Source organism: Nerophis ophidion, linkage group LG03 (assembly GCF_033978795.1).
Source record: "Nerophis ophidion isolate RoL-2023_Sa linkage group LG03, RoL_Noph_v1.0, whole genome shotgun sequence".
Taxonomy (NCBI): domain Eukaryota; kingdom Metazoa; phylum Chordata; class Actinopteri; order Syngnathiformes; family Syngnathidae; genus Nerophis; species Nerophis ophidion.
Window position 1 is genome coordinate 21446362 of NC_084613.1, and position 17789 is coordinate 21464150.

The following is a 17789-nucleotide window of genomic DNA, read 5'->3' on the forward strand; positions in this document are numbered from 1 at the left end:
CATTTACCGTAAACAATATTTCACCATTTGATGGCACGTCCCAAACATGGTTAAATATATATTGAGGAATCCCGGATTTCCACTGAATGTGGTACAGTCGTGGCTCTTTCCGTTTTTATTCAAGTCAATACGTCAATTTCCACCACCCGCTAAACGTCACAGACATGCCGTTCCGCATTCTAGCACTAAATATATGCCGCAACAAATCCGTACAATTCAGCTAAAATCTGCTAGTGCTGGACAGGAAGTTATGCACGGACACAAAATATAGTATCAGGTTTATTTTCAAAATAAAATTCCGCATTTGCAAGGCGGATTGTATTTTACACTTTTTCCCATGTTTGCAAACACACCGTCCGTGCCTGAAAGGTGATTGGCGGAGAATGAGGAAGTGTTGTTCTGTGTCGGGGGAAGTGTTTGCGCGGGAGGTAAACCCTGTTGGAACTGTGCTGTTTATTATCATAAGATTGGTAATAAAAGTTAAAAATAGTGTTTGACTTTGTGTAATTCCTTCTGTGAGCTACAATACATTATATTACTTTATTTTGTCTTCAAGTACAAAAAAAAAATGTTTTCAAGGTGTGGCGGTGCGCTACATTCAATTACATAAGGGGAAACGCTGACTTCCCTTATCGAATGATTATGCGCGGATTTGCCAGATCTCGTAAAAGGCCGCACTATTTCTCTGCTAGAAAGAACCGCGACGGGGATTGTTAGACGGTTAGATGGCGGCACCCTCCAGCGGTGAAGCCGGCCGGCATTCAGTGGAACTTCGGGGTCAATGAATCAAAGCAGAATTAGAAATGAAACCCCTGAATACTGTGTGTTTCTGATTAAACAGGAATAGTGACAAAAATGTGCTAGGAATCCCTTTCATAAAGCAATACAGGATATGTGTACACATTGCAGCGTATATGCACTGATCAGCCACTAGATACATCTTCAATCTAATATCTTAATGACTGATACTTATGGATTCCATCAGATTGTGTGAGTGTATCTGCGAGTGTGGCCGATCAGTGTGATCACTTCCTGAGTGCTTAAGTGCATTGTGCTCGTATATAAACAACCCCCTTTGAGGTCAGTCAACTTGTGCCGGTAAAATGTGGCTGTTCGTTGTCTACCTCCAGGTTCTACTGCTGGGAGACTGTCTCTAGTGGTTCTTCAGATCTCATGGTTCTTCTTCAGGACCTCCAAGTACTGCTGCTTTGCTCTGCTAACAGGATCCAACTCCACCCTGGAGGCAGAGCCCACTGGAGACATACGGGCCAAGGAGACGTCAAGTTCCGCTGAGGCTGTGGGGCAGGGGAGAGACTGCAGTCACATACACACTCACACACACCAAAGTTACAGAATAGACCACAGGTGTCAAACTCAAAGCCTGGGGGCCAGATTTGGCCGGCTACATCATTTTATAACGCATGGAATTAATATGCATCAACAAGGCACTTATTCTTTCTATCTCCATTTTGATAGAAACAATACAAATATACATATATTTTAAACTTTAATATTATCCAATATTGCAACATATAGTATATTACTATACATTCCCCAAAAAGTTTTTGTTAAAATAAATATTTAAATATTGGCTTATGATTTCAAAGCAAGTTATCCATCAAATTGTACACTGTAGAAAATCACAGTACATTTTACAATTTAAAAAAAAGCTGCTCAGTCACTGGAATTTTACTGTACAAATAGCTGTACTGTTTTTCAATTTTCATAGTAAAATGCTATAAGAAATACAGTACATTTTACAGTAAAATTGTTGCCTCCGCTGCCATTTTTTTTTTACCACAAAATCTACATATTTTTTTAGTTTGTATGTAAAAAATATATAATAATCAAATGCATAGGAAATTGTGTAATAAAATCATGGAGTGATGATGATTTTCATTTATTATCAAGTTATATTAATGTTAATGTATCATTAACTGTTACAAACCCTAACTGCAAAAGGGCCTTAATGAAAACAAATTTGACACCTGTTAGAGACAATGTGATGTGTTTCCACTCACCTTTGTTCAGCTCTCTGGATATACTTCTGTCCAACTGACGCTGCATCTAAAGAAACAAACATCTTGTAACGCTTTCGTGAAGAAAAATTTCACATTCATTTCAGTAACTACAGGATGGTTCGTTATAATCTTGCTACCACAATAAAGCAGTGGTTCTCTAAAACTTTTTTCACCGAGTACGACTTCAGAAACACACTTGGAACAACCATAATGATGAACAATAAAAAACAGTAGCGTAGTAGGCACAAGTTTTCGTTAAAAACAAGGCAGAGGTTTTATTTGACACGTATAACCATTATTTTTGGCCACTGTAAAATTTACACACAGTAACACTGTTTGAATATTTAATGAAGTATATATTTGTGTTTTATATTTAGGACACATCCCCGCTCTATAAGAAGCCTCTCCCTTTACGTGCACCTCCATCTTAAAGAGCCACTGGCCAGTTTAAATGATCTTGTTTGACCAATCAGAGGTTAAGTATGATAGCCTTTATGACTCATCAAAGCTTAGCTGTAGCATGAAAATGCACAAAGATGTAATTTCTGAATCCACGTTTTAATGTGCTCTGGAGAGTAGCCACAGGATCTGGCCGATGCGGAAACAAAACACATTGTGATATTTTTGGGGATGTCTGGATACTACGACACACATTTCTTTTAAAAGCATCAAAGGTAGGCCTAACTTTCATTAATTATGTATGTACTGGCTTTGTGGAAGGGCTGCACAATTAATCGAAATCGACATCAAGGTTTTAATATGTGCGGTAAATAACTGCAAGAAGCAGAGTTTTTTTTTTTACCTCCACGGTCAACGGCATTTGAGTGACAGTGCCAATCAGAATTGCTGAGTTTAGCGTTTGTTCGTCTCTAAAGACACGCACCTGGACGCGTTTATGTAACAGTGGAATTAAGTGAAAGGAGTGACCCCTCTTTTCACTCATGCACAATCTTTGTCTCGGCCCGCTGCCAACACGCTCACAGTACAGAAAGCCTTGCGACGTGCCAGTGAGCAGTACCGCAAAGTAAGACAAATTAGAGGCAAAAAAAATACAATTATAAAGCTAAATGTCCCTTTGTGGAAATATTTCAGCTTCAAATTGGATGGGCAATATAAGCTCATCAATACAGACGAATGAGTTAGAATGCCGCGATCACGTGATATGATAATGTCGGACCTCATTTTTCCAACTGGGAAAAAATAAATTTTCAGATGTTTAATATCTGCTTATAGAAATGAGTCCATTTTATTTTTTGTTTATTTGTTCAGGATAGCAAAGTTATTTACCTCGCAATTACAGTACAATGGTAAACCATTATACAATAATGAGAAATCAACGTTTATATCCTTTCAAAAAATTACTTACAATATATATATATATATATATATATATATATATATATATATATATATATATATAGTATAACCTTAAATTATAAGCACTGTATAGTTTTTTATCAATTATCTATTTAGTTTAACAGCATGATGTAGACAAAAGCTGTGCGTATGTCAGCACAAGGCCAAATATTTTTGGAAGTAAATTATTGTATATTGTTTTAATGTGTGGCACTTTGAGATTATAATATATTGATTGACAGTCTAAAAATAACATGTCTTCCTTCAGTTGTTTTGTTTTTGCAGTTTTATGCATTTTATTGTACAAAATATAAAAAACTCGCAAATCGAATTGCAACTTTAAAGAGACAGATCGCAATAAGATTTTTTTCCTCAAAATCCAGCAACCCTACTTTGTAGGCTGCAGCTTGGTTTACAGAAGACTTGACGCTGCTGCCGAGGAATCCTCTAGCTTATTAGCGGTCATACGATACAGCCAATGTGGTGCCAACATGCTCTCAAACTTCAGGTGCTGTAATGTTGTGACAGATTTGATCCTTGGAGGGATATGTGTGGATAAGTAGCTCACAGAGCACCTTGCATGGGTTAATATACACATTATTGTGACATACCTGGGCCAAATAGTCCTCCACACTGCTGCTCTGTCCTTCAGCCACTGAAGTGCTGAGCAGTCTTGAGGCAAAGCCCTTGTATGGCGCCCCCAATGTGCTGGCTGGTGAAACTAGGGGAACCACGCCCCCTAGTGGTCCTGGGGAGGCGATGAAAGCCCTGCTGTGGTCGTTCACCAACCTGGAACTGGCTTCTGTGAGCTGGTGGTTTGTACTGAAGACAGGCAACAGCACATTCTCTCAGTTGTTTGATTACACCGTGTGTCTTTAAAACCGGCTGCGTTCAGACCTCTGTAGATCAGCACACAGGGACTTGCGCAGCATCTGCTCCTCTCGGTACAGTTCTTTGTATCGTTCCAGCTCTGTGAGCGTGGACTCCCTCTGGTTGAGCGTGTCATGTTGGACGGTTCTGGTTCGGTTCAGCTCACTCTCTAGCTCTTGGATCTTTAAGCACAGGCTGGCTTCATTGGCTGCTTTAATCTGGTTCTCTGCCTCCTGGGTTGCCGCTTGGGACTGGAAGAGAAACATTGAGGGTATACATTTTAAAACAGAGCGGTTTAGCGTCAATGAAACTAATATTCCTTTCTTTCAAAAGGTCTTCAATCTTATCTGAGGAAATTTACCATAATTGCTAGACTACAAGCCACTACTTTTCCCCACACTTTCAACCATACGCTTTATACAATGCTGCAGCTAATTTATGAATTTTCCGTGTTCACAGACCTTACATGCCGACAATAAATTCAGCCTTGACATGGGCAAATTACGGCCAGCCGGATGTCTTCAAATAATTATTTTAACCGTTACCAACGAAACTGCAGGCCCCAATATGATGTGCCATGCATTTTTTAAATTACCGCAAGGCTTGTGAACAATGGAGAGTATTCAAATGGTTGTAATCTGCACTTTAGAGTGAGACACAGATTATTAAAGTAATCTACGTCACAGCAGCTCCAAGAAGACCAGGCAAGAAGCACAGTGGGCAGAGTTCATTTTCAGAGCAGCCAGTAAGATGTTTGTGTCACATCTCACTGACTGATAGAGGCAGATTTCTACAACCAAGTCCTGTTCTGCAGAGAAGTGATATTATATGGATCTGTGGATGTTTTTTGTTCTTTGTTTTTGTTCATGTTTCGCTGAGCATATTTGTTGCATTTTGTTATATGGTAAAAGATCGATCTTGAGACGGTCGCGTGGGAAGTAAACAGATTAAATTTGTCCAAAAATCTGGTGGGTATGGCTTATACACAGTTGCCTCGAAATTACGGTACTAAAATGGCCAGAGATTGTACAATCTGTATCTTCCAGTGCAACATATTTACCCGTTCAGTGTTATCTTACCTGCAAGAAGAGGTTGACTTCTTGTAGTTTCTCTTTTATTTCCTGTCGGGCCTTCTCCTCTATCTCATGGCGATATTGCTCTATCTCCCTCTGCTCTACCTGGGAGGACTCAACTCTGCGTTTAAGGTTTTGCACCTCCTCCTCCAGCAGCCTCCTGTCCAGGCGGGCGCCTTGGTACGCGCCCCTCTTTAGCTCCCCCTGCAGGTCGTTCACCTGGTGGCAGTTTGTACAAAGGAAGATGAAGGAATATGATACATCGGTGGAGGTAAACAGCATTCATCAAATGGACATACTTTTTCCCTCCTCCCTTCAAAAGATCTATCCGCCCAGCTGTGTCTTCCCAGCTCCATCTTGAGACTGCTCATTGGAGAGGAAAAGTCAGCCCCTGCGCCTCTGTCCTGATCCCGCAGCATCTTCTTAGCAGTCTTCAGGAGAGTTCGTATCCTAGATTGAGTAGCATAAATACCATACACTAGTCAGTGAAGTTTTGGACTAAAACAGTTTTCTGAAATACCCCTGAGGGCAGCAGTGTCGCAAGCAGCAAGGGAGATTTACACATACTTGCCAACCTTGAGACCTCCGATTTTGGGAGGTGGGGGGCGTGGTTGGGGCGGGACTGGGCGTGGTTAAGAGGGAAGGAGTATATTTATATTATTCATATATTATATGTATAATATATTATATTATTTATTATTATCATTGTTTATTGTGAGCGAACTGTGGTGCTGAATTTCCCCCAGGGATCAATAAAGTACGCTCTATTCTATTTTATATTTACCGCTAGATTCACCAAGTCAAGTATTTCATATACACATATATATATACACATATATATATATATATATATATATATATATATATATATATATATATACATGAAATACTTGACTTTCAGTGAATTCTAGCTATATATATGTATGTGTCTATATATATATATATATATATATATATATATATATATATATATATATATATATATATATACATACAAAAGAAATACTTGAGTTTCAGTGTTCATTTATTTACACATTTACACACACATAACACTCATCTACACATTGTTGAGTTAAAGGCTGAATTGTCCATCCTTGTTTTTCTAACCATATGCATGTACAGTAGATGGCAGTAGTGTCCTGTTTAAGAGTATCACAACATTGCTGTTTAAGGCAGACGAACTGCTTTACGGCAGACGAAAACGGACTGCTGTTGTTGTGTGTTGTTGCCGCGCTGGGAGGACGTTAATGAAACTGCCTAACAATAAACCCACATAAGAAACCAAGAACTCGCCCTCGATCATTCTACAGTTATAACGTCATTGGGCAGACACGCTCTTTATATACGTCACTCAGGTCCGAATGGAGCTAGAGGGGGCGTGGCCTCCAGCTCCGCCTGAATTTCGGGAGATTTTCGGGAGAAAATTTGTCCTGGGAGGTTTTCGGGAGAGGCGCTGAATTTCAGGAGTCTCCTGGAAAATCTGTGAGGGTTGGCAAGTATGGATTTACATCACTTGGGTTACACACTGTAGTAGTCGTTTTAGAACAATACACAACCCTGCAGCTAGGGGGCAGCAGTGCTCAATCTATTCAACAGGCTCCCTGTTCGACCCGGTAGAAGTACAAAGTATATATGAATATGTGTATAGAGCTAAATGGAGGTGGAGAGATATAGAAGCTTGTGACGGGAATGAAAAGAAAAAATGAGTCCTCGTCAGCTTCACAATAAAGAAAGTAACACGCATGGTGTTTGGTACAGATAAATAAATAGTATCGAATTCTAATTGTAATTCAATTCAGCCGTCGCAAAAAAATGTCTGTGCCCTGGCAAAGGATGTTGCAATCAGGGTTTTATGCTGTTGATTCCAATCATCAATGAGTGAGACGGACCGGTATCAATACCGATACTAATCACGTTTAGGAACTATAAATCTTTCTATTTATTTACAGTGAGTGCTATTGACAGTTTAAAAATATCAACGCGATATTCAAACTAGTTCCTTATTCTCTCCCTCTTTGTGTCCTGCGGTGATCACAGTGGCACTTGATAATGATAGTGATACAAGATATAATGAAAGTAAATATTACTAGCTTAGAAGAGTGACTCCACACTGTGTATTATTAATTGTTTGCATGGAGCGGGATGAGAAGCTAAAATTGTGGATAAAACTGGAAAAGTTACCATTACAGACCGCTAACACCACACCACCTTAGTTAGCCGCGCTCACCCTTTGGAACCCAGCTGTAAATTCCTGGCACTAAACCTGCACAAATAGTTTTTTACATCTTTTAAACAATTATTACATATTCCTCATTGTTACACCTTCGATTTAAGAGGTTATTGCTAAGTGTTCAATGTGATTTTAGAATTTTGTGTACATTGTTCGAGTTTTTTCCATGCTTGTGTTGACATTTCCTTTCCTTTCTGACTTGATTTTAAAGGGTATCGTAATCAGAGGTAAGGTTACATTTGAAGTAAAAAGGTTTACATTGAATATATTTTTTCCTGATCCCTATTTTACAGAGGTCATAAAAATTATAAATAATTATCAATATTGACTGATATAAAAATTTGATACAGTTTTCCGCCAAATCGAATGGCTGATTGGAAACACATAATTAGCTGGTAGCTGCTTGACAGCATGCGAACTGAAAATAAATATAGTTTTAGCCAATAAAATGCATCAATCGGCAATGGCGATTACAAATTTCCTCAGAAAAATCAGGTAATGCTGATCAGTGGTCAATCGATCGGCACATCCCTAGTCATGACAGAAAATAACTGAGAAGAACTGGACTTGGGAAATTTTTGAAGGCTCAAGCTAATAAACACACTGAATCCAAAACACAATAAATAACATGACCCAACCTTAAAAAAAGCATACACAATCACTTGTAAGCTCCATTATTAGCAAGGATGCTTAGGAGTCACCTGTACATCTCCTTTTGAAGCGCCGTGTTTCTCTCCATCTCTTGTTCCAGACGAGAGTCGACTGCGTTCTTCTGCTCTGCTGCTTTCTTGGCTTTCTTCCTTTCTATTTCCACCTAGAAACAAGTCACGCCATAAGCCATTAACCCACTACAGCGTGGTGTCAGGCAGGAGTAAACATTTGTTTACTCATAGCTAAGATCACCTGGCTGCCCAGTTCTCCTTTCTCCCTTTCAAGCTCGGCTAGACGCAGTCCTAGCTTAGAGCGGCTCTTCAGCTCATCCTCCCACATGGCCTGAGTGTCTTGGGCGCTGTTTGATAGTACGCTTTGCTTCTGCACCTTAAACAAATGAGATGAAACAAGTTAGAATTCAAAGCAGCAGTGTCCAAAGTGCGGCCAGGGGCCATTTTTGACATGCAGCTCGTATTTTTTTACGGTCTGCAACATATTCTAGAAATTAAATCACACATACCAGACAAAAAAAACAGCCTTAAATATTTGATTAATGGCACCAACAAACAAACATATCTGACTAACTGTGCCTTGTAGTATTGGTTGTTTAATTATGTTCATGCATCTAATCAGGTTCTAAAAATATTTGCACTTCATGTGGGATTTGCGCTGTTGTCTGTTGGACCCCTAAAAAAACTTTCCTGCAGGAATAAACACACAAACAATGTATACAAAATAACACAAATCAGATTTGTCATTGTTTTCTTGAAAGGCTTAATATATCTTGACGGACTTTAGATTTTGTTTATCACGTTTTATAAAGTCCAATAAATGTGAATATTCTCAAAGTGGTCCACACAGACTACAATTTTTCTCTACGTTTGGACAACCCTAGTTTAAAGAGAAAAGTGTCATTCAGGTCATAAAATACTGCACACGACTCACCTCTTTACTGAGTTGGTCTTCCAGTGCCATTTTACTACTTTGGAGGTTTGTCACTAAACCCTCCAGATGATCTCTGACCTATGAAGATAAAATAAAACATCTAAATGCAGAAGTGATCTTCTACATGAAAATGTATTTGAAATAGTTCAAAGGACTCGAACATGCACCATGCAGCTTGAAACAAAGAGGAGTTAAAGACCAGAGATCGACCGTTATGTTTTTTTCAGGGAAGATATTGATTATTAGTAGTCATGGAGCACATATTCATTTTACCTAAAGGTAGCTAAACATGAAATGTATAGGTCAGTAAAAAGTTGGACTAGGATTTAAATTTTTTTTTTATAAACATCTCTGAAAATTGGTAAAAATACGGGATTTCTCGACATCACAATAAGTCGCCGTCTACTCAATTTTATAGCAGTTTATGAATTTAATACATGATAAGGTTTCCTCATGAACATTTAAATAAAAACAATTCTGGGCTACTTCATGCAGCTTATAGTTGAGGCCTTTTTTTTTAAGCTAGCCGATATAATTTCTTCCTGGATGTTACAGAAAGTATGAGAATGTGTGAGCTGCTGTCTACCCTCCTTTACTTATATAATAAGTCTCCTATTTGTCAAGATATTTACACAAAGTTTGGATTTTTGGTAAATATATATATATAGCTGCAAGTGTTGGAACAACTCGATTGCTGCAGTAGGGAAGACAAACAAAACGGAACTGGGAAGCCGACAGGAAAGAAGGACAAAAATGGAATTTTCCGGCAAAAAAAAAATCAAAGTTTTGACAGGCAAGCAGGGGGGCATGAACGTTGCTGTAAAAGCAGCTGAGCAGATCGTAGAAGAATTCTCACAAGAACTCATATAAATGTCTTGTCAGATACCAAATCATATTTGGGGAAAATAATTGACAATGTGAGTAATTTTCATTATCAAATTAATTTAATAAAAAGGAAACTTCTTACGATTGCTGCAGTAGGGGAAGACAAACAAAACGGAACTGAGAAGACGACAGGAAAAACTGAATTTTCCGGCAAAAAAAAATCAAAGTTTTGACAGGTAAGCAGGGGGGCATGAGCGCTGCTGTAAAAGCAGCTGAGCAGATCGGAGAAGAATTCTCACAAGAACTCATATAAATGTCTTGTCAGATACCAAAACATATTTGGGGAAAATAATTGACAATGTGAGTAATTTTCATTATTAAATGAATTTAATAAAAAGGAAACTTCTTACGCAGGGCAAACGGGATGGTGCTTTAGCAGTGGTTATTACTATCTACTTCAGAAAATATTACTATTTTAAATACTGGTATCATATGTGTATGTATTGAATGTGCTGGTGTAGTTATGCTGTTGTTGTAAAAATAATAACAAAAAATACTGATTTAGGTCAAAATCGATAATCGGTCGATCTCAACTAAGGACCCCAGAAACCAAAATTATTGAACAATGTCCATATGCATATCTGCTACGTTTAATGATTGTGTGCATCATCTGAGTGATGGATTTCCGAAAGAAATCACAGAAAGATCACTGGGTTTTATTCAGTAGAAAAACTAAAAGACGCACACAGACAAACTAGAGTACGACTAAATCCACAACACCAACCATTCCTCCATTTGGACTGTCAGAGAGCTGGAAAGAAGTACATTTCTTAAAATGGTGACAATAACAAAGCATATGCTTTAAAATATGCGTAAGTAATGTGCACCGTGGTGTGCTGTATACTTTAAACATACAATGATTTCTGTGTAGCACTCACCTTTGCATCCTCCTGAGAGCATTTCTGAAGTGCTTCCAGTTTGTTGGACTGTTGCTTTGCAGCAGCCTCTAGCCTGACGTTCTCGATCTCCAGCCTAGCGTGGATAACAGGAGAACAGAATGTGTAGAGAAACATGTTAATGCACTTTCAAAAATGTACGCAGTAAGCGTTTACCTTTGCATGGCCTCTTCCAGCTGTTTGACAGTGGTATCGGAGGCGGCGGCAGCAGACAGCGCCTCCTGCTGCTTCTGAGCAGCGGCACCAAGTTCATTCTCTCTTTCGTCCAGACGAACCCTTAGCTCGTTTGTTTGTTTCTCTGCTTGTAAACACTGCCCCTCTCTTTCCTCCAGCTGCATGACAGAGCACACGCTACAATCATTTTGATAAATGGAGAACATTTTGGTCAGAATAATCCTTACATGAAATGTTCATACGGTTTCATCCCTAACACAGATAAGATATGCCAAGGAATAAAATACATGTCAGTTAAATAGTATTGATTTAATTTTTTTTCTATAGAGACAATTACTTCTTTTCAGCATGGCCATAATCTCAACAGACTGTCAACTTGTTATGCACTCCTATAAATTGAAAATGCTGTACAAAAAGAAAAATACAGTGGATCTTCGATTAACGAACCTCTTTATTTGCTATCTTTTCGGTTTACAAACTGTTAGACCGTGGCAAATATATTGTGCAAACCATGTCTCCGTATACAAACGCTTCATTCATTCACTTTGTCTCCTGCTGGCAGCCATTTTGTGCTTGCTCGTATTGACGAGATTGACAAAGCTGGCTTCGTACCACAGCAAGTTCGTAATTGTGATGAGTACTGACTTTTCTGTAAAAATATGCCAAAGCAGACTTATATCACAGAGAAAGAGAAGACTAGCTCTCTTTCAGCAGCGCCTCTCCCAAGAGCACACACACACGGCCCTTCCCCGTCCCCTCCCGTTCTGTCTGCTCCTTTCTTTAGCGCCTCCTTTTTTAATGTTAATGTATTGTATGTGGATTTAAAATATTATAATTGTTGGAATATGGTTGTTTAAGTTAAGTGTTTTTGTTATGGTTTGTGTGGGCTCTAACGGGACTTCAGTGTGTGTGCGCGTGTTAGCAGAGCAGCACAGTTAAGCTTGTCGTTGTTGTTGTTTTGGCTTGTTAACAAAGAAAATGTTTATTTCTTACCTCTTTGGTATGTTATATACAATACTGTAAAACACTTTATGTTGTGTTACGACTGGACTCCATTTTTCCTATTTACATAGCTTCTTATGGAGAATTTTTCTTCAAAATAAAATTTTTTTGACATACGAACCCTGTTCAAGGACCAATTAAGTTTGTAAATCAAGGTTTCCACCCTAACTAGTTATGTGAGAATGGAAAGAACACAAAAAGATGCTTGGAACCACTTCTCCTTTCTTTGCGAGGATTAAGAATAATTATTCATCTAAATTGGAAAACGTAAACAACGTAAACTCCGTCCGCCATAAAATAGAGCGGCTCCAATTGGCTCAATTGTAAGTGGACTTTTGATCACATTTATTTAAAATTAAAAATGCATAAAAAAAGAAAACTCCGTCCGCCGTCATGACTTTCATAACGATAGGTAAAATTCCCAAAAAGTGCAGTTTGCCTTTAAAGGGGTCATATGATTATTTTTCTACATGTAAAACACTTTCTTGTGGTTTACATAATAATAATGGATTATATTTATATAGCGCTTTTCTACCAACTAGATACGCAAAGCGCTCACACAGAAGTGAGAACCCATCATTCATTCACTCCACATTCACACTCAAATTATGAAAATGTAAAACACTTGTGGTCTTCACGGTGGCAGAGGGGTTAGTGCATCTGCCTCACAATACGAAGTTCCTGCAGTCTTGGGTTCAAATCCAGGCTCGGGATCTTTCTGTGTGGAGTTTGCATGTTCTCCCCGTGAATGCGTGGGTTCCCTCCGGGTACTCCGGCTTCCTCCCACTTCCAAAGACATGCACCTGGGGATAGGTTGATTGGCAACACTAAATTGGCCCTAGTGTGTGAATGTGAGTGTGAATGTTGTCTGTCTATCTGTGTTGGCCCTGCGATGAGGTGGCGACTTGTCCAGGGTGTACCCCGCCTTCCACCCGATTGTAGCTGAGATAGGCGCCAGCGCCCCCGCGACCCCAAAAGGGAATAAGCGGTAGAAAATGGATGGATGGACTTGTGGTCTACATAACATGTAATGGTTGTTCTTTGGTCAAAATGTTGCATAAACTATGTTTTACAGACAATGTTCCAGCTGTTTTCTGATCGTCTCTTCATAAAGTGCTATTTTGTGGGCGGTCTTATTTATGTGCCTCCACTTTGACAGTGTCTTCTCCCCGTCATATTTGTTGTAGTTTTTAGCGCTTCCATTCTGCTTATATCTGTCTACTGACAGATATAAGTTAGGACTATGCAATACTTTGTATTAGAAATGGCAACAGCTGAAAATGCATGTGCACGTACGAGCCAGTCTGTCCCACAACAAAAGCATAGAGTAAAAGAAATGGCTTATTGAAAACAGCGCAAACTAAGATGGCGGACTCGCGCAAATCATTTTGGGTAAATCTTTACCATATTTTGATAATCCGCATAGGGAAAAAAATCCTAATGACTCATTTCCCAGAGGTATGAAGGAAAGCAAGATTGTTTTATAAATATCCCCGCAATGCCTCCACTGATGGAATTAACATTTTCAGGACTTACGCAGTAGCGATGAGGTGGCGACTTGTCCAGGGTGTACACCGCATTCCGCCCGATTGTAGCTGAGATAGGCACCAGCGCCCCCCGCAACCCCAAAAGGAATAAGCGGTAGGAAATGGATGGATGGAGGACTTACGCAGATCCCAGATACACAAAAACCGATACTTATAGGTGAGAAAAGTTTGATTAGCCCAATAGCTCCACTTTAATAAACTTATTTCTCCCTACCCCGCAATACCCCTTTCAGTGTGCATGTAAAACCACAGGATAAAAATGCAAAGTTTCATACTTTTAAAAAATTCAATTCCCGTATCTAATACTTTTATTAGGGTCCAAGTGTTCATGCTGGTAAAATTTATACTGACCAAAATATAAAAGCAACATTTCTGTTTTTTGCTCCAATGTTTCATGATGTAAAACTATTACAATATACACAAAGGTCATAATTCCTCTCAAATATTGTTCACAAATCTTACACGTGGTCTGTGGTTGTGAGGCCGGTTGGATGTACTGCCAAATTCTCTGGAGAATGCTTATGGTAGAGAAATTAACATTCAATTCATGGGCAACAGCTCTGATGGACATTCCTGCAGTCAGCATGCCAACTGCACGCTCCCTCAAAACTCGCGACATCTGGGGCATTGTGCTGTTTGATAAAACTACACATTTCAGAGTGGCCCTTTATTGAGGACAGCCTAACGTACACCTGTGGAATACTCATGCTGTTTAATCAGCATATTGATATGCCACACTTGTGAGGTGGGATGGATTATCTTGGCAAAGAACAAAGGCTCACTAACACAGATAGATTTGTGAACAATATTTGAGAAGAATATGTATTTTGTGTGTATAGTAAAAGTTTTAGATCTTTTAGTTCAACTCATAACAAATGGGAGCAAATACTACAGTATTGTGTTTATATTTTTGTTGAGTGTAGTTCCGACTGTAGAAATAGAAATTGTACATGGATAGAGGACCTCCTGTACGTCGCGAACCACAAAAAAAAGTGGAACTGCTGGCTGCAAATGTCCAAGTTGTCCTCTATCGACAACACCACCCAATCTCCAGAGGGGTTTGGAAAAAGACGTAAACATAAAGTGGCACTGTACTCTTTTGATTACCTTTCCTTTAAGCTTGTCCACGTCTTTGAGGAGCCGATTCTTCTCTTCCTCCAAGTCGTTGCGGTATCTTGTGTTGATCTCCAGAGAAGCTTCGCACATTGACAGCTTCTTTAACGAGTCAGCCAAGTCTTGCTGCACCTGTCTGTGATTAGCCTGAAATAGGACAACATCCAGAGAACATTTAATGTGTTGACCTGATCAAACGATAGGCGGGGATCGTCTTGTTATTCAGGCAGGAGAGTTTACTTCTCTTTCATTTTTCTCCTCCTCTAATTGGTGAATGCGTTCTCGAAGCTCGGCAGCCTTCGCGGCCAGGTCCTGATTCCTGTCCTGCACTAGGTGTATCCTCTCCTCACAGTCGGAACGAAGCTTGGACAAAGTGTCAGTGAAACTTTTCTGGGCGTCTGTTACCGCATTATCCTTTGCGACACCTTTATTTTGGGCCTCTTCCAGCTGTTGCCGTAGCAACATGCCTTCACTTTGGGCTTGGGCTAAGCGCTCCTGTGTGGCCTCTTGGCGCGCTGCGGCCCGCGTCACCAACTCCTTTTCGGCGCGCAGAGCGGCCTCCAGCTCTTTGACCCGTGCAGCTATCTGGTCATTTTCACGCTGCATGGTGTTCAGCACAAGGTTTTTCTCCGTCAGCTGCATCGTGGCCTGATGGGCCTGGTTCTCCGTGCTGTTTGCGCGCGCCTCTGCCTTTGCCAGCTTCTGAGAGAGGCTGCTGACTGCCTCATGCTGGCTGGAAGTGTCGCCTTTGGAGATACATTCAGTCAAGCAATGCTTATGTGTATACCATCTAGTGGCACGCCAAATAATTAATTAAATAACCAAACCCAGTGTTACTGTTCAAACTGTGTGTAATGTTACATTGGCCAAAAATATCAAATATACTTGCTACATAAAACACTGGCCTTGTTTTAAATTAATACTTAAAACCTACTACACTACTGAATTTTAATGTTGCTCAATATGGTGGTACACAGTTCACTGCATAGTCATCTTTAAGTTCATATAAATTATGCAAGCGAGTAATAACCTGAGTAATAACCCGATTGTGGCTGAGATAGGCTCCAGCCTCCCCCCCCCCCCTCCCCTTGACGAAAGGAAAGGAAATAAGCGGTAGAATATGGATGGATGGATAATCATAATTAATCTAAATTCACAAGTGTGATTAATCTGATTATAAACTTAATCATTTGGCAGCACTACAAATACTTTTAAAGTATTTTAAACTTTAAATATTATGTGTTAATGCAAGAAATAGTTATATCATCAGACATTCCAAACATTTTTTTCATTAAAATACTTAGCAGTAAACATCTGTTTGACTCATTTTTCCAAAGCTAGTTATTTATCAAATTGTACACTGTAGAAACAACTATACATTTTACGGCTGTTGCCATAATCTTTATCAGAAAGAAAACCTTGTCAGTTCAAGTCTCAGACTTAGATTGGTCAGATCTAGTCTAGCGGCTGGTGCCCAAACCTCAAATATTTATATCCCAATACCAGGAGGCTGTGCCTGGGCCCTACCTTAGTGAGAAAAACCACCGTTGAGATACAAACAAGCAATCCTACTGGCAATGCCAAGCGTTATTTCCCACAGTTAGCATTGAGGTATTGTTTGGCAGAACGATCGCTGTGGATCGACCAATACCGGACCAAAATATTCGGAATCACCCAAACAAATGGCACAAAAGGATCATCAGTGACCAGAATGTTTCTAACACCTGTTATTTGTTGGAGGCTAAATTGCAGAGTATATTAGGAATTGTTGAAAGGACATTGTTTGATATTTACATACTATTTACTGTTACAAACGGCCTTTTGACGGCAGCCATGACTAAGATGAGTTTGACACCCCTGCTCTGACGTGCGAGTGTAAAGTTAAGAAAACTGAACTCATACTAACTTGAGAGCCTGTCTTTAAGACGATGATGTTCTTCTTTCTCCCGGAGTAGACTTTTCTCTGTGTCTGACTGAGCTGCCATGCAACGCTTTGCCTCCTGCAGAGCCACGGTCAGACGGGTGCGGACTGACTCCAACTCCACTGCCATCGTCTCACGGGTCTGGCGCTCATTGTCCAGGCGGTTCGCAGTCATGGTCAACTCGGACTTCAAGGCAGCCATTTGGTTGTTGAAGTCCAAGATGGTTTGGTTCAGGGTGTCATTGTTGACTCGGAGAGCTCGCCGAGCCTCGTCCAGTTGCTCCTTGACGGCATTATTCTCCTCCTGAAGGTCTCGCTGCTTGATGCTGCTGCTGGCCTGGGAATTTTCAAGGTCTGTTTTGAGGGTGCTCAGCTGCTCCTTAAATATAGAAATCTGCTGGAGCAGCTCACGCTCTCTGTCGCTGGCCTCTGTGAGCTGAGACAAGGCCTGTGAATGATGACATGCACTATTTATTATTACAACATTGAATTAACATTTAAAATATAAAACATTTGCAAGTGACTGTCAACGAGAAAAATGGCGCTCTAACATCAAAGGAAGTTTTTACAGTCCATATCAGTGTTTCTTAACCATAGAGGGCCACCCAAAATATTCGTTCCTCAATTAACAGTGGTACTTAGTTGTCATACACTTTTCCACTACTTGTGGCAGTGTGGACAATATCAAACAAACAGAATAAGTCTGGAGCCAAAGTCATACAGAAGTTTCTTAAAAGCCAAAAATTATGACTTAAGTGTTGAAAACATATTTTCATTTCAACTTCCATTTTATTGACAGTTTCGCCAAGAAATACATACATTATTCAGTTGGTTTATTTATTTTTTGCACAACATAACTGTCTGAATGCTGAGAAACATTCACACATGTAATTGTATCTTAAATATTTTTTTTCAAGTATTTACACATGGTTTCGTATCATTTGTCCAGGTGTATTCTGTTATACTGTAAATTGGCTAGAGATTAGGGCTGTGAATCTTTGGGTGTCCCACGATTCGATTCAATATCGATTCTTGGGGTCACGATTCGATAATATATCGATTTTTTTTGATTCGATTCGATTCTCGATTCAAAAATGATATTTTT

General features: G+C 39.6%; 1 protein-coding gene across 10 annotated transcripts in view; it reads right to left on the minus strand.

Annotated features, from left to right (window-relative positions):
* Positions 1-266: 266 nt before the first annotated feature.
* Positions 267-17789, minus strand: part of LOC133549312 (ankyrin repeat domain-containing protein 26-like) — a 52929-nt gene continuing 35406 nt past the window's right edge. For 9 of the 10 annotated variants that reach the window (XM_061894577.1, XM_061894581.1, XM_061894578.1 and 6 more), the window contains 15 exons: positions 16670-17132; positions 15004-15509; positions 14758-14910; positions 11084-11259; positions 10910-11003; positions 10756-10782; positions 9147-9224; positions 8454-8588; positions 8252-8364; positions 5620-5770; positions 5327-5539; positions 4275-4498; positions 3989-4199; positions 2022-2067; positions 267-1295 (listed from right to left, as the gene is read on the minus strand). In XM_061894577.1, the coding sequence (XP_061750561.1) occupies positions 1165-1295; positions 2022-2067; positions 3989-4199; positions 4275-4498; positions 5327-5539; positions 5620-5770; positions 8252-8364; positions 8454-8588; positions 9147-9224; positions 10756-10782; positions 10910-11003; positions 11084-11259; positions 14758-14910; positions 15004-15509; positions 16670-17132 (2721 nt within the window). In that variant the 3' untranslated portion in view covers positions 267-1164. The remainder of the gene's footprint in view (positions 1296-2021; positions 2068-3988; positions 4200-4274; positions 4499-5326; positions 5540-5619; positions 5771-8251; positions 8365-8453; positions 8589-9146; positions 9225-10755; positions 10783-10909; positions 11004-11083; positions 11260-14757; positions 14911-15003; positions 15510-16669; positions 17133-17789) is intronic. The other variant, XM_061894580.1, reaches the window with a different exon arrangement.